Raw genomic sequence first — 20,161 nt, forward strand, 5'->3', positions numbered from 1 at the left:
GCTTCGCTGGTTTTCCCCCGTCGTCATTTATTATCTACAGGTCGACCTCCATAACTAAAAACAGACCGCCGCAAGCACCATGCCCAGACCGATTCCTCCCAAACCATCAGTGACCGTTCCGCCGTTCAATGATATCACTCGACACAACTTGTCAACCTTACAGCTTGCCATTCGCCATATTCTCGACCGTGCTCACCATATTGCGTTGGATACGGAGTTCACAGGACTGGGGAATAACAGGAAGACAAAGGATTCGTATGTGTTTTCGGCGATCTCCTTGCTGCACTGAAGTTCATTCTCACGATCGTCATATCTTGTTTCGGTGTTGTGAGCAGAAATATTGAACTGCGCTACAGAGCCCTTGCAGACGTTGCACGCACACATGCCATTGTGTCCTTTGGCATCTCTGTCTTCGAGGCAAAACCCTCGGCGAATTCCGCTGGCACCAAAGAGCATGGATACATCGTCCATAACTTCAATTTCCTCATGCTTCGATCAACCGAGTTTACCGTCAACTCTGAGAGTATGACCTTCTTGGTGGACAATGGTTTTGACTTTAACAGATTGTACAGAGATGGTATTTTCTATAAGCCGGGTGGGGATGAGGTGAGACGATGGGACATATATCACGCAATGATCATATTTCTCTGATCATGGACTGCAGGCCGTAGATGTACCTCCCGAAGACACAAACCAGATCATGCGTTCGATTTTCGCCCATATCCTGTCGTTGAAGGTTCCTATAGTTGTTCACAACGGACTTCTGGACCTGCTGTTCATCTACTACTCGTTTCACGCCGATCTTCCCAATGAGCTGGGGACATTCGTTGCCGACATGTTGGAAATGTTTCCGGCGGGCATATATGATACAAAATATGTGGCAGACTATGTGACGCGGGAGAAGGCGAGTTTTCTGGCATACCTGTTTCGAAAGTAGTAAGTTATCATTGCATACTCATATCGTGATGCAAGAGCTGGTCGTAACTATTTCGTGGATCCCTAGCGAGCGAGTACAACTTGCCCGCAGCATATCCAAGGAAACAGACTTCATTACATGCGAGATCAAGGACCGTATGCCTACCATCACACGGAAGTGGACCCCACCCCCTGCACCCACAAAGGGAAAAAGGGCGTTTCCGGACACTGGAAAACCTTTCTGCGAACAATATGCTGTATGTTTCAGTTGCGTCTCTGGTAATTAAGACGGCACATCTGACGTGTTGAATATAGGCTCATGGGATCTGCAACAGTGGGCGATATTGCACAAAGTCCCATGATCTGGATATCATTCTAGATGACGAGCTGGGAGCGCCCTCCGACGGAAATTCCTCAAAGCGACGGCGAAAGAGGCAAAAAAAGGATGACGGCCCGGAATTGTCTGAAGCTGATAATCTGGGCAAGGTCGAGGATGGGGTTGATGATGAGGCTGTGGCTAAAGGGAACGTGGATGGATTGAACTTAGAGAACAGTTCTGTGGAAGGTCCCGTATCAAACCCAGCGATATCCACATTACAGACGCCCATGCCAACCGAGCTGCATCCGCCACCCCCTTCAGACGGAACACTATTTGAGAAGTACCATTCGGCTTGCTTTGACGCGTACATGACCGGCTTCATTTTCGCACACCAATTATTGGAGCATGGCGGAGGGGAGCAAGGGACCGCCGAGTTGCGAAATAAGATTTATCTGATGAGCAAGTCTATGCCTTTGTTGATACAAAAGAGCAAATTTTCAAAGACGAGTGAGGGACATCGAGCTAAAATGAAGAAACTCGCAAAGGCGCACGCGAATGGGGGGTAGGTATAAGATCTGAGGCCGGAGTTTTGTAAATAGATGTATATTGCATTAGAATACCCATGATTTGATTACGGAAAAGCTCCGCGAATCGATAGTTCCCATGTTTATGAGGAATCCATATTTTCATGTTGGTTTGTATAGATCGCGTATCAGGTGATTGTGAGGAGAATCACCAGAAAACGCCTGAAAGCCATGGACGCAGCAACATTGAATATGCGCTCATAGTCGTTGGTTGTGCATGCGCACTTATCTGCAGTGGGACTCGTCCTACTATGCAAATCCCGTTTCCTTCATTTTCCTTCTAACCAGGTCTTCGGTAGTCTGTATCTGGTCTTCCAAAGACATGTTTGAACTGTCCACCACAACAGCGTCATCGGCCTTCAATAGAGGTCCTACTTCACGGGTCCGATCCGACAAATCTCTAGCCTCAATTTCCTTTAGCACTGTTTCCAGATCTGGAAGATCACCCTTGGATTGCTTTCTCTGGAGTTCCTCCAACCGCCGCTTAGCTCTAACAAGTGGATCTGCTTCAAAAAAGATTTTGAGATGGGCTTGTTTAAGGACGTTGGTGCCAATGTCTCGGCCGTCCATTACGACGCCGCTGGGGACTTGTGACTCGGGCGACACGTCTTTTGGGGCCAATTCAGCACAAAGGTCACCGAGTTCTTTTATCTGGTCCTTGAGACTTTGAACCTGTGCGAAATCTCCTTCGGAAGTTGCCGTAAATAGGGCCTTCTCAAGCTCGATCTTTTCCTGGAGGAACATTGCGTACTCGGAATCAGCACTCGCCTCCTCGGGTGGGGGCTGCCCTTCCTTTCCTTCAGCAATAGCTCGCTGTTTGGAGCACAGAACCTCTCGTACTGAGGGTAAAGCTGCTATAGGGGCTACGGCGCGCGTGATCATTGGCAATCGGATCTCATCCGTCACATCGACCCCGTCCAAGTACACGTGCGTTATAGCTGTTCTGGCGTTATCCAGCTGATCAACGGGAAGTTGGGGTGTACGAAAAGCAAAATTGGTTTGAGAGGCCATATTTGTGATGGTTTGAGCGTCTTTCGTAGGGTCCAGATTCCACGCCATAGCTTTGAGTGTCAAGCCTCGATACATTGCCCCAGAGTCGATATATGTGAAGCCTAGACGCGACGCCACTGCACGGGCGGTCGTGCTTTTCCCGGACGCTGCTGGGCCATCTATGGCCACTTGGAAGCTCTTAATTGATGTGGAATAGTATTGGACTCTGGCGACAGGGAACAGGTTGGCGTTGAAGAGCGGAGATCGGAACCCTAGCACGGAGAGTCTGGGCTTAGGAAGCCAGTTTGCATAAACATGAAGCATAAACAGAGAAAGATGATAAGATGTGAAAACGTTATAAAGGCTCTAAAGAAGATGAAAAGATGCTCCTTACCTGCAACATGTTTCAGAGAAGGAGGGAGGATGGCGATGAATGATCTCAAAGGCGACTCGTGCAGCAATGTCCAAATAAATCGATGATCGGCTTAGTAAGCAATGAGTCAGCAATTTTGTGACTTGAGGTGCCGACACTGGGTCTTGTTTGAATTGTTGGGTCTTCCTGTGCGATCACCGTAGCGACGGAAGAGAATGACATACCTGGCCAAATTAGCGACCGCTCTCACTGCCAAGCGGCTGCTGGATCATGTCACCGTCACATTACCTCACCCACCGCCTGTCGCAGAACAGCTTACTACCATTCTCTTGGGAGCACACTGTTGTCCTCGGTGTGTGCTGAGGTTTTTGGGTGTGAGGGATAGGAACGTCCACGCAAACCTATTAGCGTTAACAAGAGAATGGAGTGGACTGCCTTTTGGCGGGCAGCACGTGAATGGAGAGACCCAGGCAGAGGAGGTTGGAGTGGAGGGGGAGGCGGAGTCGGAAGACGGCGTGGAAGCAAAGAGACTGAAGCTAGAGATAGAAGACGGAAAAACTGTTGGTGGTTCGTGTCTTCCTGCTCTATGAGACGTTTTAGAAGAGTGTTACATATTGAAAAGCTGCTACATCTAGTCCCTAACCCAACATCACCCGCAAATCCTGTGATGCAAACCGCACTACCAATGCCCTCCAATGATTCAGCACCCCAACGGACCTGTTCTGCGTGTCTAGGACTTTTACAGTGCGACCACCACGACCTTGCTGGAAAGGCCTTTAAGCTCTTTCAAAGCGAAGGGTACTCGCTCGGCTCCAATAACAAAACCTTTCTCTTGAGCATGCGATTACCTCCGCAGCTTGCAATTCGTCAGAGATCGTTTGTACTGCTGGTGGAAAAAGAGATGGGGTAGGTTCCTTGTGCATTTCGGGGATGTAGAGGCTGAGGCTTATGCCAATTTCGAAGGGCGGACATGATTGATGGTTCCGTCTCAGTTGAGGTCAAAGAGATATTGAAGTATTTAATATCGGATGCGTTTGCTGAGACGTCCAGTATAACGTACGATCCAGAGGTACTTCTTATGATGTCCCCAACAATAATGTACGAGCTTGTAGGCGAGATTATAACGATCTTTCTAGAGCCCGTTCTCGTTGACTGTGCATTATGATCACCCGCAAACAAAGAAGGAATATGAATTCATGACCAAAATTCCAGAAGCTGACTTCAAAATTAAGACGTCACGTCAAAAGGTGAGTAATGGGTAGATGCGGTGCGCTCAGGGTCATTCTTGCTTCTTCTATTTGAGCTCACCGTTTCTGGGATGCCCCTCTCACAAAGGGGCAAATTCTTGTTCATGGCACCTCTTTTGAAAAGATCGCGAAATCGGTTGATAAACTCTCGTATACACATTTTGCAGAGTAAGCAATGGAGTGGTGATGCGTGAATCAATCTTAGTGCATGTGAAACGATGCATTGGACTTACCGTGATTTTCAAAGTGCGGCGATGTGTCCTCCGCCAATAGTGACAAAGCCTCCTCGATTGGTTGAGCTAGGACTGCAGCATGCTCCCATCTACGTCGCAGGTAGGCATTTTGATGTAATCAGTAACATGATACGTGTGCTAACTTGACTGCTGTGGAGGTCGCTACCTGAAGCTTCAGCGTCACATTAGCAACTCTCCATGGGAAATTGGCGGCAAGCGAATGACCGAGCATTCTGTGGAGGAACTGATTGCGAACAAAGTGGACGCATTTTTCCGTAATGATGGTACAAATGCGGTAAATGTGAGCAACATATGCCTGTAAGCTGATCGCACCCTTATGTAGGACACAAATTCTATTCTTCTGGGCGGGAGGATGCCGATGTGCTCATGCTTGGACGGGGCCGACCATACTATCTGGAGTTGGTCAATCCCCGACGCGTGGAGGCATCTGAGACCGAATTGAAGGCATTGCAGGACACGATCAATAAAGAAGCGAACGGGATGGTACTGTCAAGGGATATGCAAATTGTGCCGAGGTATGCGAAGAGGTCGATTAGAGCATTTGAATGCATCCACACTAACGGTTCTCAACAGAGAGGAGACTAAAATCTTAAAAGATGCCGCTAATACAAAGTCAAAGAGTTACTCGTAAGTAATACATGGACACAGTGTTGGGCAAATGTGCAATTGCTAAGGCCGATATAACGATCAGAACGCTTGTGAAGCTGGCTTCACCGGTGACGGCCGAAGCTTTGGATAAAGTATCCAAAATAAGGGACCTTGCTATCAAGCAGCAAAATCCGACTCGAGTACCACGGTAATTTCATGAGGCGGGCGTGTTTTCTGCAAACACTGATTAACCTCAGCCGCTACTCTCGTAGCCGAGCGGACCTAATGCGAGATAAGGTCATCGAATCCCTTCGGGTGTACCCAGCTGCCCCAACAACTGTTTCACCGACCGATGAAGTCCGTGTCGACTTGCGCACGAGCGCCGGAACGTATGTTAAAGAGTTTGTTCATGGGGATAATGGACGTACGAATCCGAATTTGGCCAGCTTGCTTGGTGTAGAGTGGGCCAAGGTTTTGGAGTTGGATGTGCTGGAGGTACACTTGGATTGGCCCAAACAGATCGATTCGGAGATAGCACCGTTGATATAGACAGGCAGAACACAAATGTGTAGATTTTCATGTATTTAATAGCGCGGTTGTAGCAATATCTACCTTCATATAAAAATGCATTTCATCTAGAACGGCAAACCAAACAAAAACCCGATCCCGACAGTTCATCCTAAAAGATTTGATTTTCCAACTGCATACCCAACGGCAGCGGCCGCAGCAGCGAAGCCAACCAGCCATCCCACTACCTTGTTGTCAATCAACGAAAGGCCCCGACGCGCTACAGTACCATGCGTGAATTCCGCCCCATCTCGTACATAATATCTTGCAAACAAGTCGTTTTGAATCCACAACAGCTTTGATAATGCTGCCAACGTCTTTGCCCTTCCCTCCGGATCTGCCTGCAAGGCCGGGTGTGCATCCAGGGTCTCGATCAAGAACCCATGTAGCCAGGCAAACAGAGCATTGACGTGAATGTATTCAACGTTGATTTTTGACTTTTTCGACGGCGTATCAGTATGAATCTTGCCCACCCAATCCAAGTACGTCACGAAAGCCTTGTCGTACGACCCAGTCACCAGTTTTACGAGATATTTTCCCAAAAAGTCTTTTCTGAATTTGATTTGCTCCGAATCCAAGACAAGATGATCCAAGTCGCTGGCGAGCTGACCCTCAAACCCCTGATTCCGCTGCAAAAAGACGCCCTTGGTAATGTCAAACGAAAAGAGACGCTCGTAAACCTTATCCACAATCGTTGGGACAAGAGGAGCGACAAGGGGAGCGGCTGCCTTGAGAGCAGCGATATCGGTTTCGTTAAAGTTTGCAAATTCCGAGACGTACGTGAAGCGGTAGTACGTGTCAGTGTAAAGACGCGGTCTGTCAATGTGTTTGGGAGCCGCGGGCGTAGGAGTTGTTGAAGTCGGATTAAGAGGAGCCATGTTTTGCGATTATTCGTCAGAAGGGGATGGTGATAATCAGCACGAGTGTGAGTGAAGAATGCAAAAGTTGGAGGTTGGGGGGGACGGAGAGGAAAGCTCGCCCTTTATATATGTGGCAAAACCCGCCTTGAAAATGATGCGATGCGTCAAAAGCGACGGATTGAAACTCCGATTGCGTCGCCCATGGGAGTCATCGACTCTCATGGTTACCAGGAATGAGTCACACTCTACGCCAACCCAGGTTACTGGAAATTCTAAATATGGAAAATAAACAAGCTGCGTTGTTGCAAGGACGGGATTATCGGATAACATCGGGTGGGAGTGTTATTGTGTGTGTGTGCAAAAAAAGGAGGTGTGCTAAATGGGTCAAAGGAGGAGAACAGGAGGCCGCATAGACAAACGGAGCGCGCGCCGAGAATTTATGGCACACTATTCACGTCTTTCAAAGGGGGGACATTTCAACTAAAACTGTTTAATAAATCCTGCATGGACTCGTAAAAGGCAAAAACTTGCCAGCATGGGCTGGTGTTCAGTTCAACAACGAGCCATAGCACGCTGTATCACATTAATCCCCGTACAAGTAATCCCTCCACCCTCTTAGCCAGGACTTGAATAATTCCTCTGCGCTCATACTCCCCCTCTTCAAATTCCTTTATGCGCTTCTTGACAAGATCAATTTGCTCTAGCACGGAACGGCAGTCCTTACCTTGCGCCGTCGCACTGTCAGCTTCCTGTTGGAGGCCTGTGAGCAAAATGTGGTTTTGAGCGTGCTGAGCCTGGAGGTGACTGTAGTATTGCAATTGGGATTCGATAAGCGTAATTTCCGATGGCTGCTGTTGGATGGATGGGTGGGGAGCGCTTGGTCTGGTGGTTTCGGACTGTGCGGGTGGAATGCTCGCACTGTTTGCTGGACGCGATGATAGCAATTGTTCGGATGGCGTGGTAGCACGCCTTTCGCATGAAAGTGCATGTATCGGTGCGAGTGACCCACTCGTTGGTATTGCGCGAAGCGATGATTGTGACTGGTGCGGTATGGGTGACTGCGGCGATATCGGTGGAAGATGCATCGACGATGTGAGTTTCGGGACGTGCTCGCTTGTGCTTATAGTCGAATCGCCGACTGCATCACTTCCTACTTGCGCTTCTGGTACTAGGAGTGTCGCGAAGGTAATGGCACTACCGTTACTGACTGCAGTCGCTATAAAAGGGTCTTCAAGCAAAAACCCAGGCTTTCTCGGTGGCGGTCTCGGACGCCGTGGAATGGGAGGTTTGGGGATCGGCGGGACAGCTACAGGCAGGTTTTCAGAATTTTGTTTCTTGGGCGGTACCACGGCGGACGGAGCAGGCGTTGTGCTCCGCAACCGCTCCGGGTATAATTGAATCGGTTGTGCTGGTGGAATAGGTCTTTACGTGCGGGAGAAAAACATTGTAGAAACATTGCATGTAACTTCAAATGCAGAGCGCATATAAGTGATTACCTGCTTTGTGGTCCAGGAATAGTGAAAAATGCCTCTTTATCGAGTTCCCGGAAAAGTTCCTTACGATGGACCGCTACTCGTAGAACCTATCAATGGTTTGCCGACGACAGTGCAAAGAAAGAAATCACTCACTCTCCGACAGTGGTCTGTGGTCCCTTGACGCCAGCACCTTAGCCCGCCATTTGAAAGCAAATTTTTGCACCTTGCGCAATGACTCCACGGCTGTTGCAGCTTGATCGTTCAAGGCATTTTCGGTTTGCGTCGTGCGTATTGCCTCCGCGACCTATAGTCATAGGCCTGAATATTTCCATGTTTGTCTATCATGATGAAGACAGCAAGCCAACCTTGAGCCACTGCACAGCAACTCTCCGCATCGTCCTCTCCCTCTTCCATCCCATGGCATCCTTGATCCTCTCGTTCAGCTCTCGCTTGGTTCGCACGTACTCTATCCATGCATGGAAGGTCTTGCGCGTTATTCCCATGCCCCAGAAAATGATGGGTTGGCGAACATTTGATTCGTAAATCGCAGCCCAGTCTGGACGTGAAGAATACCAACATTGAAAGTACCGACTCAATAGCTTACGGTGCTGGAACGCAGTCGACTTTTTCAGGGATTTCTGGGTGTGATTATGGCATTGGTTCAATGGAAATGTATATCTCCTGATGGAAACGGTAACATCATACCTTGGTCCAGCGCTGATGAGCACAAAGTCCCTTCCAAGCATACAGTGCCTTGCCCACCAGGGAACGTTCATGAAATCGTGCAGCTTCGACTTCGAGAGCTCTCTTGTATCTTTCAATGCGAAAACGGAAGATCCACTTTCTCATAGCACATTGCAATTTCACTAAACGTTTCACCGGCTTGTAAAAAATTTCCAAACCATCTGGCACGATGAGATCCTTACCACGCGATAATGCGGCATGTGCTTCGCCGAGAACCTTTTGTTTAAATGCTCTCTCTTCTGAGCGCACATCGGCATACTCTTTCCAACCATGAATAATCTGTCATCACTTGTCAAACAGAAGGCCGACAGTTACCATAGCACAAACCAAAATTCTTTACCTTACGACATAACCGTTGTTCCCATTTTTGCAACGCATGAGCCAGTTCCAAACGATTTTGGCGCGATTCAATCATTCTCTCACGCCATGTTCGCATAGAGTGTAGGAGAAGCCTATAAGCCCGCCGATCCGCAAAGTTTGAATATACAGCATGAAAGGCAGAGCGTGCATCCACGGCTGACTGTTTGATAATCTATGAGATTCATATAGTCGGTAGATTTGATTTAATTCTCACCTTCCACGCGAAAATATATTGTCGTTGAGTCTGCCGGTCTGCATGCGCGACGGCCATTCGCCATTTTACTCGATCTTGGTGTACCTCCTCCAGCTTCTATAAACGAAAATAACAAAGATGATGCTTGAATACGAAAAAAAAAACTCGCGGTAGAACGTGATTTCCATACCTTACGCCATATTTTCCATACCAGCCTCATCACATTCAGATACCGATGCCGAACGGCCTGCCGCCATCTTGACATTTTATGACTGGATTCATCTGCATACACCCACCAAGCATTTATCACTTTACGAGCCACGGCAGAATTCCGATGATATATGGCTAGCGCCTACAAAAGCAACGAGGTTACGGAGTCTAGCGCACAATACACACAGTTGCTAGGAAGCCCTACCTGCTTATTTCGGGCGTCAATTTGCGACCTCGCGTGCCGCCGGAGAACGTTCAGCGCATTTCTCATACACAATGTATCGTGGAAGGTCGCGAGCTGCATGCAGCGGTTTTTGTTTGTCACTTATTTTTGAACTGATACGTAACTCATGCCATGCTAACCTTTTTTGTAAGGATATGTTCACTTTGACGTTCAGTGAGAGCGGTAGTCCACGTAACCCAAAATCGTCGTAGTAGAGTACAGCTGTAATGCTGCGCTGCTGCATCACGTTGACGCTTTTTCAAAGAAGCTACAATAGCATGGTTTTGAAGCGTTCGAATGGCGTGCCGCAATAGTTGTCGATCACGAAAGTCTTCGGCTTTATGGTATCGCTCCTAAACAGCGCTGTAAGCCTTTATTGCCGTTCACGGATCCGTCTGCCCACCACACCTTTTCAACCCGCCTCTCATTAACGAAGGCTTTCCATTCTGCAAAGGTCAGCCGTTTCAAACGCCACCGAAAGTGTTCGACACCCGCTTTAACCTCTTCAAGTTCGCGTAGCCGCACATGGGCTGCGTTTAATGTGCGCCAACGATGCCACGCACTTCGCAATACCTATTGTGACGCAGGTTAATGGACAATGTCCAAGGCATCAAGTCCGTCTATTTCAACGGCCCAGCTACCCACACAACACCTTACGGCAATACTGCATGTCTGCACCCTCACTCAGTCGCGGTAGAGCTTTCAAACATCTGAGGCTTCGACGCTAGGTGGATCGGGAATTTCTGTCACAACAGACAGTAGACAAGAATGCGACGGCATTTCGGCATACCTTTAGCAGGGAATCATAGAACTTTTGCGCCTTTTGCATCGAGAGACGCTGTTCTGCCGCCACCGATTGGTCTGCAAATACACCACATGCCTGTTAGAAGGCCCACGTACGAACTCACGGCCCCCTTTGACTGCCTACATGTCTGCCAGCCATGGAAGATAACTCGCAGCATTTTTTCTCGATGGTGGTGCCGAGCAACGTTTTCCAATTCGACCATAGCAAGTCTATGGTAATACTTTAGGTGCCAGAGATGCAGTGCGGATCGCGCCAGGTGGCGGTTGCTGAAGACTATTGCTCGTTCTGTGCACACAAGAATCAATGAGATGTGTTTCTGTACGCTGTCCAGTTGAACGACACGCACCAATTTCACTTTTTCGCATATCCTTCATCTCGATGGCGCTGATCCACCGCTGCATGACGACGCGTAACAGTGTTCGTTGATTGAACTTCAGGGCGAACGCTGCCCTTCGCGCGGTTTCTCGTCTTGTTGCATAAAGTCTAATCCATTTGCTCATCCATTTTCGAGTAACATTCAACTTCCAAAGAACGTCCGCCGATTGCATTGTGGCCTTTTTCTGATTGTTGATGTTGTGTTTTTGACGCCAATCCTTCCAAGCCTGCTCCATCTTCTTGTTCGCGTAATGCTTCGTTGCATCCGAATAGCGCAAGCTTAGCGCATGTTGTAGTTCTCGCTGTTGTCGCCACGTACGAAGCGCCTGGCGCAGCCGAAGGTGGTGACCTGTGGAATAGATACTCGTTAGACGGCAGTTTAAGCCGCAGATCATGACGAATGTAGCAGTAGGTTGCCCACCAAGAATCGCAGCTTGATCTTTGACAGTGCGATCACCAGTGCGGGTTCTTATGTACGACCTCCAACCCCGCCAAGCTCGCAAACTCAGGATATATTTCCAGTGAACATCAGCTTTAACATGATTTCTCCAATCAATGCGTGCCCTCGCAAATGCTTGCCGCCACCGCCGCAAGGTGGACATCAGTAGAGTGTGGATATAATGACTTTCTGCAAGCTTGCGGTTGCGTCTCCTTCTCACTAGCATTTTCCACTGTTTGACGGAGCGCACCGCGAGAGCAAGATCGCGCTCATTCAACATTAGGCCTTCACTTGTCAATTGTTCCAACGGTATCTGTGCAGGGTCGCGATGGGATGCAACTGGGAGTCGTGAGGCAGTCTTTGACACGCCCTTCGGACGCTCGTTCGCACGAAATTTCGTTCCTTTCTCGTCTGCATGCCCATCACGAGTAATAGTGGTTTGAGTCCAGAGGTTGCGTCCCGTCAAACCTTTGTTAAGCAGGCGACCCAGTCCCAAGTGATGCCCAGCTGTGCCGACGGTGTTGCCTTTGAGTTCGTGGCCGCTGTGGGCCATCATAGTCATCCAAATTGCCTTGAAAAAGCGTCCAGGAAAAGCGCGTCGCTTCCCTCCTAGGTGCTTCGGTTCAGCTCGCGGTTTCCTTCGTTACTTCACTGGGTCCATTGACTCCAGCGAGTTAAGCTCTAGACCGGTTCTTGGCAGGGTGGATGATGCTTGGTGGGCCGCAGTAAAAAATCGCCCCTCTTTCCCTCAGACGATCTACAACGAAATGTCCCCACAGCCACGACCACAATCTCACACATCCGGCGCGGACGAGGGCGATGACGACGACTACACCAAGCGCATAAAGAACTCTGGCTGTTTTCGGGAACACGAAGCTCTTCAGGACTGTCACTTTAACAAGAAAGATTGGCGCGCCTGTAAAGCAGAGATGCTAGCTTTTCGAAAGTGCTATGAGAGGCACCGGAAGCAACAATTGGACGAGGGGAAGGGGAGTACTGGCTGGGGTTGATCAAAATCTGTAATCTATATCGCTTCGTGTATATGTCTGTGCTGCGATTTCCTGATACTGATCGAATGGACGACAATTAAGATAAAAATTCGCTAAAATAACTTGCACAAAGAAATCCTCCTAGATTTTCGCCCTCTCTAGGTTCCCAGCTAACCCAGTAACAGCAACGATATATCCACAGGATCATCAAACGCCATATCCAGGCCCACCATCTCGTAGCTCGACTACGACACACGTGCGCGCAGAGTCTTTCCTGCTAAAGCAGCGTACAGCAGCGGCAAACGCCGCCTTCTTCAGCTGCCTGCCTTGGTTTTTCGCCCGCTAGTTTGATGCAAAAAAAGGTGCGTTAACATGGGAGTATGACATCCATCCCATCAGCAGTGATTGACCAGTACGTACAATTATCTTCCGTTTGAGGAGTTGGCTTGACCAGAAGGTGGACAGTAGTCGTTTGGCCTGGCTGAATTTTATATTCTGGGTTTACATTGAGAGGACAGGGTCTGAGCGACATGGCGTTTTGTGCTACAGTTGCAGTTGCTCACCCACCAGCTAGCGTCTTGGGCTCTTCCAAAAATCGCCCATGATGCAAAATCCGCAAGTTTTCAGGTGCCTCAGGTGTCTCGCTAGCCCACTCTGTAGGATGGAATATGCATTCAGAATCATGAGATTGGACGCTTAAACACCGATGCACGGCATAACATCGCGAAACCAAGCTCCAGTCCAATGTCCTGTGCTTTTCTTTCAGCTTTTCTTTCCTCCGACGTACCTCTAGGCCACACGGCATATATTTTTCTCTTGACGACTTGAACCGTGTCATTTGGCTCCAAAAAAACGTCCGTCCTCTGCCCCGATATCATCAGGAAGCGCAGGTTCACCTTGTCGTCTGGAACTTTGTCATTTACAACAAGGGTGTGAGGTGGCGCCTTTTCGCCCTCGCTGACCGTATTGGTCGCTGATTCTGGTGCATCCACCATATTTATCGGTATATCGAAAATTCAAAGTGGGGTGGCAGATGCAAAGCTATATACGATTGCTGAAATAGGGCGCTCAGCCCGTGACAATATGCAATTTGCTGAAAAAAAAATGTACAGACGTTTGTTAGCTAAAGGTAGTCGGGTATGATTCACGAAAGATTTTGCAAACGCCTCTAGCGAAGCCCGGCAATAGTCCTCAAGCGCTACGGGCACGAAAATCTCGAACGCGCGTTACGTACACCGCTCAAGACTTTCCAGCGTATGCTTCACAAGGATTACTCCGCTTCGTTACGCACAGAGTGCTCTCAGGAGGCTAGGCGTCCAACCAACCGTCCAGAAACACACCTCCAAAGTCAAAGGGCAATGCGTCGCGGTGACTCACAGGAAGACTCCGCCGACTTCAGCCCAGGAGTACCCTAGACTTGCGACCGATGCAAGTACGTGCGCCAGCGTTAAAGGAATCGGGATCTCTCGCAGGACAAGGTTAAATCAGACGGCTGTGGAGGATGCGGGGGGCGGCTAACGCTAGCGATAGTGGCACTTGCGATACTCGTTTGCAATGATTACGATACCCACGCCGCCTGGTTCGGAACATGTGACATTTGTCACACAAGCTGTCAGCAGGGCTTCTTGTTGCCGTGTGTTTGTTTTTAAAATGTTTGGGGGAATGTTTTTAAACTCTAAACAAGGACTGTACAGGAATGCCAAGTGTCAATAAGCTTTGAATATGGACGCCCCCGTTACTCCTGGTCTGGAAGCGACTCTAAAGAAGGTAATTCGTGTGCATCCGACGCGATAGGGATTCCAACTTATTTGGGCTCAAGGGTGATGGAGATTGGTCGCTTTGCAGCGTGAACATGTAGCTTCGACCAATGTCGGCCGATATGTGATGGAGGCCTGACAGAATATGAACATTGGGCTGTTGCAATGTCAAGCCAGTCCTGCTTGTTCCAAGAAGGTGATAATGCATGGAGCGATCGCTCAGATGCTGATGAGAGCATGCGCCACGGCTTAGCGACTGGCTGCGCCCATTCTCATTGAACGTCCAACTCATTCAACAGTTGTGCTCGGTTTGGCGAGATCACACATTCCACTTCAATTTTCCAGAACTCCTCCTTGCCATGCGCAACATTTCCATTCTGGCGGGCTCGAGTCACCCGCAGTTGGCACAGGACATATGTCAGCGACTAGGCATCCCGCAAGGAAGGGCGACATTGTCAAAATTTTCAAACAAGGAGACGAATGTGGAGGTCGGAGAGTCCGTCCGAGAACAAGATGTATATATCATCCAATCTGGCTGCGGAAATGTGAACGATAACTTTGTCGAAATGCTGATCATGATTGCTGCCTGCAAGACCGCCAGTGCAAAGTACGTTATGCAAATCCCAATTGTTCATAACGCCTTCCATATTATCCAGACTTTGTAAGACGCTTACTCATGTAAATGTGTAGGAAAGTCACCGCTGTCATTCCATGCTTTCCATATGCCCGTCAACCGGAAACGCCGTATAAGAGGAATAGTGTGCCTTCGTCTCGTGTGGCAAAGCGTGATGATGACAAGTTTGGCACAATGTATGACGGTCAATTGCAGTCACCTATAAAACCTTCATCGCTCCCTAGCCCTCCACCAAACTCTGACTCGTCCACTGCCAACTCTACCGACACCCCGCCCCAGCCAGAGATCTTTGAGAAATCCATGAGCAGCTTATCATTCCCAGATGAGGACGATACACCACTTCCCGCGCCGAAGCTCAGGCATCTTCGCACCGAATCTACCCTGTCTCTTGACGGTGGAGGTCGTGTGTCGAGTATTAGTCGCTCGCACTCCAATGTCGCTGTGCATCCGCTTGCCCCACAACCGCCGGCTGACCGACCTCTTCAGACCGGGACTTGTACACCTGGACCTGGATCGGGTAATGGAGGTTACAAACACTGGACAGCGAGGAGCGGTACACTGATAGCAAACATGCTGATGGCAGCTGGTAAGTCCATGTAAGCCATGGCACCTTTCATGTGCGTCAACTTAAGGTGCCACGCTCGACCTGCCAAAGGCGCGGATCACATTATTACTATGGACCTCCACGATCCTCAATTTCAAGGATTTTTTGACATTCCTGTGGATAACCTATACGGCCAGCCCTTGATGATAAAGTATATCAAGGAGAAAATACCAGATTTTCAGAACGCCGTTATTGTGTCTCCTGATGCAGGTGGTGCGAAGAGGTATGTCATTTTCTCGCTCGTCATCTCCGAAAGGTAATCATGGCACTAATCTGTTGATTCAAGGGCCACGGTCATTGCCGACAAGCTCAACGTGGATTTTGCATTGATTCACAAAGAGCGGCGGGTGGCTGCTGGCTCGGAATTGATCCTGGTTGGAGATGTCAAGGATAGGGTGTGCATATTGGTTGATGATATTGCTGATACATCATTTACAATTACGCGGGCTGCCACGTTATTGACGAAGAGTGGGGCTACCAAGATCTATGCGCTAATTACTCATGGAATCCTCAGCGGGAATGCCCTCGAACGGATCAAGAACTCGACCATTGACGAGGTGGTGGTGAGCAACAGCGTTCCCCAGCAGGATCATCTGGCACATTGTGACAAGATCAAAGTGTTTGACATTGCTGGAGTGTTTGCGGAAGCCATCAGGCGGATACACAATGGGGAGAGCGTCAGTTTCTTGTTCGAACAAACGCCATATTGAGCTGGGTTGATAATACTTGCACATTCTGGGATGCAACTCATCATTTTTCCAGTAAATTAAATAAAATGCATGAAAATTGCAAAAACTTTTGTTCGATAGATTTGCAAACAATCTACTTCTTCTTTCCTTTCTTTTTGCCACCTCCTGAACCACTTCCACTCTCCTTCGCAGCGTCTTTCGCCAACTCTTGAATTGTCTTGGACACCTCACTTCGGCTTGCAGCGGCCATAGCCACGATCCTCGGATCTTCCTTCTTCATTCTCTCCTCCACCTCAGCATACATCTTTGCAATCTCTCTCAGCAATCCCAGTTTGCTGGTAACGTTCGGATTCAGTGGCTTTTTGGTGGCCGAGTGCTTTATCTGCACTTTAATTCGACCAAATACGAGAGGATCGGCGGGATGTCGCTTCTCGGGGTCGAGAACAGCGGGGAGGTTAAGCAGGCGCACGCATTCTGACATGTAAATGGCGGAGGGAGCGGAGGGACAAAGGGTTTTGGCCAGACGACGTTGGGGCTTGGTTGGGTCAAGATATACAGGATACAATGTCGTCCAACTATTTCCGAGGAAGATACTCCATAAGAATACAGATATATGCCCAATCCCTATATACAAAATATTTCGCAGTATCACCTCTTGGCAGTCTCGTGGATGGAGGGATCTACAGCGACCATTCGCGGTTGTGATCGAGTTTGAGCAGACCCTGAACCTGATGGACCCGCCTGTTGCTGTGCATTGAGAAGATGGGCGGGTATGTCAAAGTCCATATTGTCAATGTCGTCTGGGTCCATTTTTGGCCGTGTTTCTGGTGATAGCGCTGCAACATTCAGTGCGCTGGACGAGGCCGTCAACGGCTGGGGTCACTACCGGTCGAGTCACGTGTGGCATGCTTACTGCCATGGCAACATTGATCCAGTCGCTGACCTGATCAAAATGCAGTCAGTGACAGTTTCCTCGCTCACCTCACCCGCTTCTAAACAAGAACATCCCACAGAATGATTCCCTGGAGACAAGCCTTACACGCCCATCTTGTCGAAACTCTGGCCAATAACCGGCTATTTCAAAAGTTTGCGGTGACTACAGAACAGAAGATATCAGAATTGAGTGGCAAAGGTACTTGGAGAGGAAAGCCATGACGAGACAAGCTACGCTGGTGTTAACTCTCGCTGTGACACTGAAGGTGCCCGAAGGGCGCAAGAGTTTCAAAGTGAGCTCTCGAATCCGGAAACGATGTATGAGACAAAGGAAAAGATGATGACGGTACGTGCGCTAGCATCTGTTCAACTTGGCTGTTCGTACAGGTGCACTCGATGTTTGTACTGACCTGGTTGTTCGATCTTGCCGCTTCAATAGTTCATGGAAGAGTTTAAAAAGGTACGGAGATATCATTTTGTGCGATGCTGGTTACGGACAGCCAGCTGACAATGTTTTGGCAGGAATTGAAAGAGGGAGCGGAGCGGACTTTTGGTGGTAAACGATGACGGGTGGTGGAATTCTGTGCATGATGCTGTTATGGCGTTGGATATTTGCGTTCCCCGATTTGGCGTATATGAAGTGTGCTTTTTTGTTTTGAATTCATGATCGTATAGGTTAGTTTGTAATTTAATTATATGATGCTTATTTCTCCTTATACCGGCATTGGCAAAACCGCTCGATAAGGACATTGGTCATCATGATATTCGTGATGGTGGTGATGGTACTTCACTAGGTTCCGAGCTGTAAGTACGGAACGTAGGACTCAATAATCCTGGACACTACTGAATGGGCTGCTATGTCAATCTCCATCCTCCTGTATCTATTGCAGACCAACTGCAAGCAATGGTTAATGGTACTTGTCTTTTAAGTCCTACCACCATATGCGTGTAAAGCTGCAGCGTTTTGTATTGAAGGGAGCAACGCCAATCCGATAATTGGCTATTTCGGTTGGAATCGCGACTTTTTCTGGATGCAAGATCGCGGTCCAAGCCATGTTGGCCGACGAGAACATTGACCTCACCAAAGGTAAAATCCATTTGCAAGTGCCTTTACTCCGCGCTGCACTGCAATAGCCCTACACCCAAGCGACGTTACTATTTGAACCTCGTCAAGTTTTCACTTGTTCCTCCCGTTCGTGGCCCGTAAACGAAATCACCAATGTCGGCCCCTGCCTCCCGCCAAAGATGGCTCGTGCCCATCCAACCCCTCTTTCCGTTGATGATTATCGGCGTCCTCGGTGTGACAATGAGGTGGGGTGTCAAGAAATACCAAGAGTATGAGAACTGGGGAAAGGTGCGTTACAACGTCGGAGCATGCCGAGCCGTTGTCCGACGCTTTTGCTTACCTGTACTTTTTTTTTTTTGCTCGACACAGCCGAAGCGCTGGAGCGTGGACAGATGGGACAGGCGGATGATGGAGCGGGACAGCCGGCTGACTGGAAATGTTAACTTCCAGCGGGTATGTATCGGTACCCCTTTTTTAATTCTTTTTTTCGGATGCTCACCTTCCTACTGGGGAGCTAGGCTGAGGTGGAGGCGCCGAAAGAGTTTCTGACCAACAGTGCTTGGGAGGTTGAGCGTCCTTTCATGTAAACCACGTCGCTGGGGCTCTCGGAAAGAAAGTTTGTATGATACCGTTTGCGACAGTCCTGGACAAATAGATTTCCTGATAGAAGGACCATTCCTTGCTTCGGGTGACATGTCTCGATTTAAATTCGGCCATTGCACGGTTTCTTTGCAATGGCAAACTTTTGGACAAAGCAGTCAGGGGAACAGTCTCTGTTTTAAGAGTCTAACAAAGAAAAGAGACACTAATTACAGCACAAATAAATAATTACAGATCGTAATGCTCTAGCGATGCTTTACCCAAACTTTGTAGGTGCCCAATAACGCCGCGAGAAAACCGGATACTGCCTGCCATCCGTCGCTAATACCTTTGTCTCCCAAGTGGAAGACATCTATGGTGCAGAAAACAAAGTCTGCCATAAGTTTGGCAAACGACACTTTCTGCATATATAACTTGCTTTCCAGCTCTTTCCTCTTGGACTCATCATCGGCGCGACATGCCACTAGCTTTCGCCGTATTGCCGCTGTGCCGTGCACATTCTCGTGAGCGTCGATGAATATACTAACATACCAGAGTCGATCTGCAAGGATTGTTGCGCGGTTGTACAGTGGTTTGTCCACGATGCCCATCTTTCCAGCGACTACCAAATCATCTGCCCACCCATTCACGATCCCGACAATAGCGTTGAAAACCGCCAGGAACTGCCTTAGCTTCTCCGTTGGCGTCACGGCTGATGACATCCCAAAATGCCGTTCTTTCGCCAGCTCTACAAATTCATCTAAGGAATTCAACCAGTAAAATAGCCGAATGACTTTGCGGGTCATCGAAAACTGTGAGACGGTTTTATTGGCATGCGAATGGAGGGTGGGATGCCGTTTGGCGTCCAATATGTGAAGCCACATTGCAGTCTTGAGTCCGTATTGGATGACCTTCATCACCTTGTCCCGACCATCCGTGAGAAGAAGAACTCGTCTCAATATGAGGACCTGAACAAGGGGATTTATGCGGATGGATCGTGGTAAGCTTTTGCGGATCGAGTTTGAAGATGCTGAAGGTGCTTTTGAATTCGAGTCTTTTAGGGGATTTTGGAGCATAGAAGCGGCCTTCAATCTCTGTACTAGTTCTGCCGGCGGGGCCTGTACCACCGGTACGTGGTTCCCATTGGCATTATATCCTGCATTAACGCTCATCCTTGGAGAAATCGACGTAGGTGTTGTTGGGGCGCTCAAAACAGACCGAAGGTCAAAATCATAACCTCGGTTGCCGGCTATAAGTCCGAGTATATGGCGCGTCCCAGAGTATAGGGCAGTATTTGAGTCCCCCACAAGTCAGTTCAAGAATCAGATCAAGATACTCCTCCACCGGACCCTTCACTGAGCCGGCAGAAGGGTTAACAACGGATGCGAC

The 20,161-nt window shown here is 48.8% G+C and overlaps 12 protein-coding genes across 12 annotated transcripts; 6 read left to right on the plus strand and 6 right to left on the minus strand.

Moving 5' to 3' along the window:
• Nucleotides 1-39: 39 nt before the first annotated feature.
• On the plus strand, nucleotides 40-1,939 carry SPPG_03690 (uncharacterized protein). The gene is made up of 5 exons (XM_016751946.1): nucleotides 40-255; nucleotides 336-606; nucleotides 665-936; nucleotides 1,004-1,172; nucleotides 1,231-1,939. The coding sequence occupies exons 1-5, from the start codon at nucleotides 80-82 to the stop codon at nucleotides 1,798-1,800; spliced, it is 1,458 nt and encodes a 485-aa protein (XP_016609939.1). The 5' UTR covers nucleotides 40-79; the 3' UTR covers nucleotides 1,801-1,939.
• On the minus strand, nucleotides 1,796-3,246 carry SPPG_03691 (cytidylate kinase). The gene is made up of 2 exons (XM_016751947.1): nucleotides 3,203-3,246; nucleotides 1,796-3,099 (listed from the first exon to the last, which is right to left on the minus strand). The coding sequence occupies exons 1-2, from the start codon at nucleotides 3,209-3,211 to the stop codon at nucleotides 2,068-2,070; spliced, it is 1,041 nt and encodes a 346-aa protein (XP_016609940.1). The 5' UTR covers nucleotides 3,212-3,246; the 3' UTR covers nucleotides 1,796-2,067.
• Nucleotides 3,247-3,359: 113 nt separating this feature from the next.
• SPPG_03692 (TIGR01213 family protein) lies at nucleotides 3,360-6,051 on the plus strand. Its single transcript, XM_016751948.1, has 11 exons — nucleotides 3,360-3,748; nucleotides 3,817-4,087; nucleotides 4,145-4,250; nucleotides 4,318-4,428; nucleotides 4,517-4,596; nucleotides 4,676-4,761; nucleotides 4,820-4,945; nucleotides 5,005-5,197; nucleotides 5,256-5,309; nucleotides 5,374-5,478; nucleotides 5,543-6,051. Exons 1-11 carry the CDS (start codon nucleotides 3,397-3,399, stop codon nucleotides 5,817-5,819), a joined length of 1,761 nt encoding a protein of 586 aa, XP_016609941.1. The 5' UTR covers nucleotides 3,360-3,396; the 3' UTR covers nucleotides 5,820-6,051.
• Nucleotides 5,773-6,878, minus strand: SPPG_03693 (uncharacterized protein). Its single transcript, XM_016751949.1, has one exon. It carries the CDS (start codon nucleotides 6,713-6,715, stop codon nucleotides 5,945-5,947), a length of 771 nt encoding a protein of 256 aa, XP_016609942.1. The 5' UTR covers nucleotides 6,716-6,878; the 3' UTR covers nucleotides 5,773-5,944.
• A 149-nt stretch (nucleotides 6,879-7,027) lies between these two features.
• On the minus strand, nucleotides 7,028-12,484 carry SPPG_03694 (uncharacterized protein). Its single transcript, XM_016751950.1, has 17 exons — nucleotides 11,504-12,484; nucleotides 11,054-11,431; nucleotides 10,831-10,992; nucleotides 10,693-10,763; nucleotides 10,555-10,626; nucleotides 10,311-10,475; nucleotides 10,043-10,255; nucleotides 9,885-9,977; nucleotides 9,660-9,821; nucleotides 9,491-9,586; nucleotides 9,257-9,436; nucleotides 9,099-9,195; nucleotides 8,878-9,038; nucleotides 8,538-8,810; nucleotides 8,326-8,476; nucleotides 8,194-8,266; nucleotides 7,028-8,119 (listed from the first exon to the last, which is right to left on the minus strand). Exons 1-17 carry the CDS (start codon nucleotides 12,081-12,083, stop codon nucleotides 7,276-7,278), a joined length of 3,771 nt encoding a protein of 1,256 aa, XP_016609943.1. The 5' UTR covers nucleotides 12,084-12,484; the 3' UTR covers nucleotides 7,028-7,275.
• Nucleotides 12,117-12,637, plus strand: SPPG_09132 (uncharacterized protein). Its single transcript, XM_016757289.1, has one exon. The coding sequence runs from the start codon at nucleotides 12,289-12,291 to the stop codon at nucleotides 12,529-12,531; it is 243 nt and encodes an 80-aa protein (XP_016609944.1). The 5' UTR covers nucleotides 12,117-12,288; the 3' UTR covers nucleotides 12,532-12,637.
• Nucleotides 12,512-14,039, minus strand: SPPG_03695 (uncharacterized protein). The gene is made up of 5 exons (XM_016751951.1): nucleotides 13,851-14,039; nucleotides 13,298-13,603; nucleotides 13,078-13,164; nucleotides 12,931-13,005; nucleotides 12,512-12,852 (listed from the first exon to the last, which is right to left on the minus strand). Exons 2-5 carry the CDS (start codon nucleotides 13,503-13,505, stop codon nucleotides 12,788-12,790), a joined length of 435 nt encoding a protein of 144 aa, XP_016609945.1. The 5' UTR covers nucleotides 13,506-13,603; nucleotides 13,851-14,039; the 3' UTR covers nucleotides 12,512-12,787.
• A 459-nt stretch (nucleotides 14,040-14,498) lies between these two features.
• SPPG_03696 (ribose-phosphate diphosphokinase) lies at nucleotides 14,499-16,313 on the plus strand. The gene is made up of 4 exons (XM_016751952.1): nucleotides 14,499-14,874; nucleotides 14,958-15,487; nucleotides 15,557-15,728; nucleotides 15,792-16,313. Exons 1-4 carry the CDS (start codon nucleotides 14,627-14,629, stop codon nucleotides 16,213-16,215), a joined length of 1,374 nt encoding a protein of 457 aa, XP_016609946.1. The 5' UTR covers nucleotides 14,499-14,626; the 3' UTR covers nucleotides 16,216-16,313.
• Nucleotides 16,239-17,048, minus strand: SPPG_03697 (uncharacterized protein). The gene is made up of 2 exons (XM_016751953.1): nucleotides 16,847-17,048; nucleotides 16,239-16,769 (listed from the first exon to the last, which is right to left on the minus strand). Exons 1-2 carry the CDS (start codon nucleotides 17,002-17,004, stop codon nucleotides 16,328-16,330), a joined length of 600 nt encoding a protein of 199 aa, XP_016609947.1. The 5' UTR covers nucleotides 17,005-17,048; the 3' UTR covers nucleotides 16,239-16,327.
• A 112-nt stretch (nucleotides 17,049-17,160) lies between these two features.
• Nucleotides 17,161-17,851, plus strand: SPPG_09133 (uncharacterized protein). Its single transcript, XM_016757290.1, has 4 exons — nucleotides 17,161-17,326; nucleotides 17,394-17,473; nucleotides 17,567-17,587; nucleotides 17,650-17,851. Exons 1-4 carry the CDS (start codon nucleotides 17,209-17,211, stop codon nucleotides 17,692-17,694), a joined length of 264 nt encoding a protein of 87 aa, XP_016609948.1. The 5' UTR covers nucleotides 17,161-17,208; the 3' UTR covers nucleotides 17,695-17,851.
• A 263-nt stretch (nucleotides 17,852-18,114) lies between these two features.
• SPPG_09134 (uncharacterized protein) lies at nucleotides 18,115-19,047 on the plus strand. Its single transcript, XM_016757291.1, has 3 exons — nucleotides 18,115-18,481; nucleotides 18,563-18,646; nucleotides 18,712-19,047. The coding sequence occupies exons 1-3, from the start codon at nucleotides 18,347-18,349 to the stop codon at nucleotides 18,778-18,780; spliced, it is 288 nt and encodes a 95-aa protein (XP_016609949.1). The 5' UTR covers nucleotides 18,115-18,346; the 3' UTR covers nucleotides 18,781-19,047.
• SPPG_03698 (uncharacterized protein) lies at nucleotides 18,952-20,100 on the minus strand. The gene has a single exon (XM_016751954.1). The coding sequence runs from the start codon at nucleotides 19,942-19,944 to the stop codon at nucleotides 19,039-19,041; it is 906 nt and encodes a 301-aa protein (XP_016609950.1). The 5' UTR covers nucleotides 19,945-20,100; the 3' UTR covers nucleotides 18,952-19,038.
• Between the last annotated feature and the right edge of the window lie 61 nt (nucleotides 20,101-20,161).

This window comes from Spizellomyces punctatus, assembly GCF_000182565.1.
Source record: "Spizellomyces punctatus DAOM BR117 chromosome Unknown supercont1.5, whole genome shotgun sequence".
Classification (NCBI taxonomy): Eukaryota; Fungi; Chytridiomycota; class Chytridiomycetes; order Spizellomycetales; family Spizellomycetaceae; genus Spizellomyces; species Spizellomyces punctatus.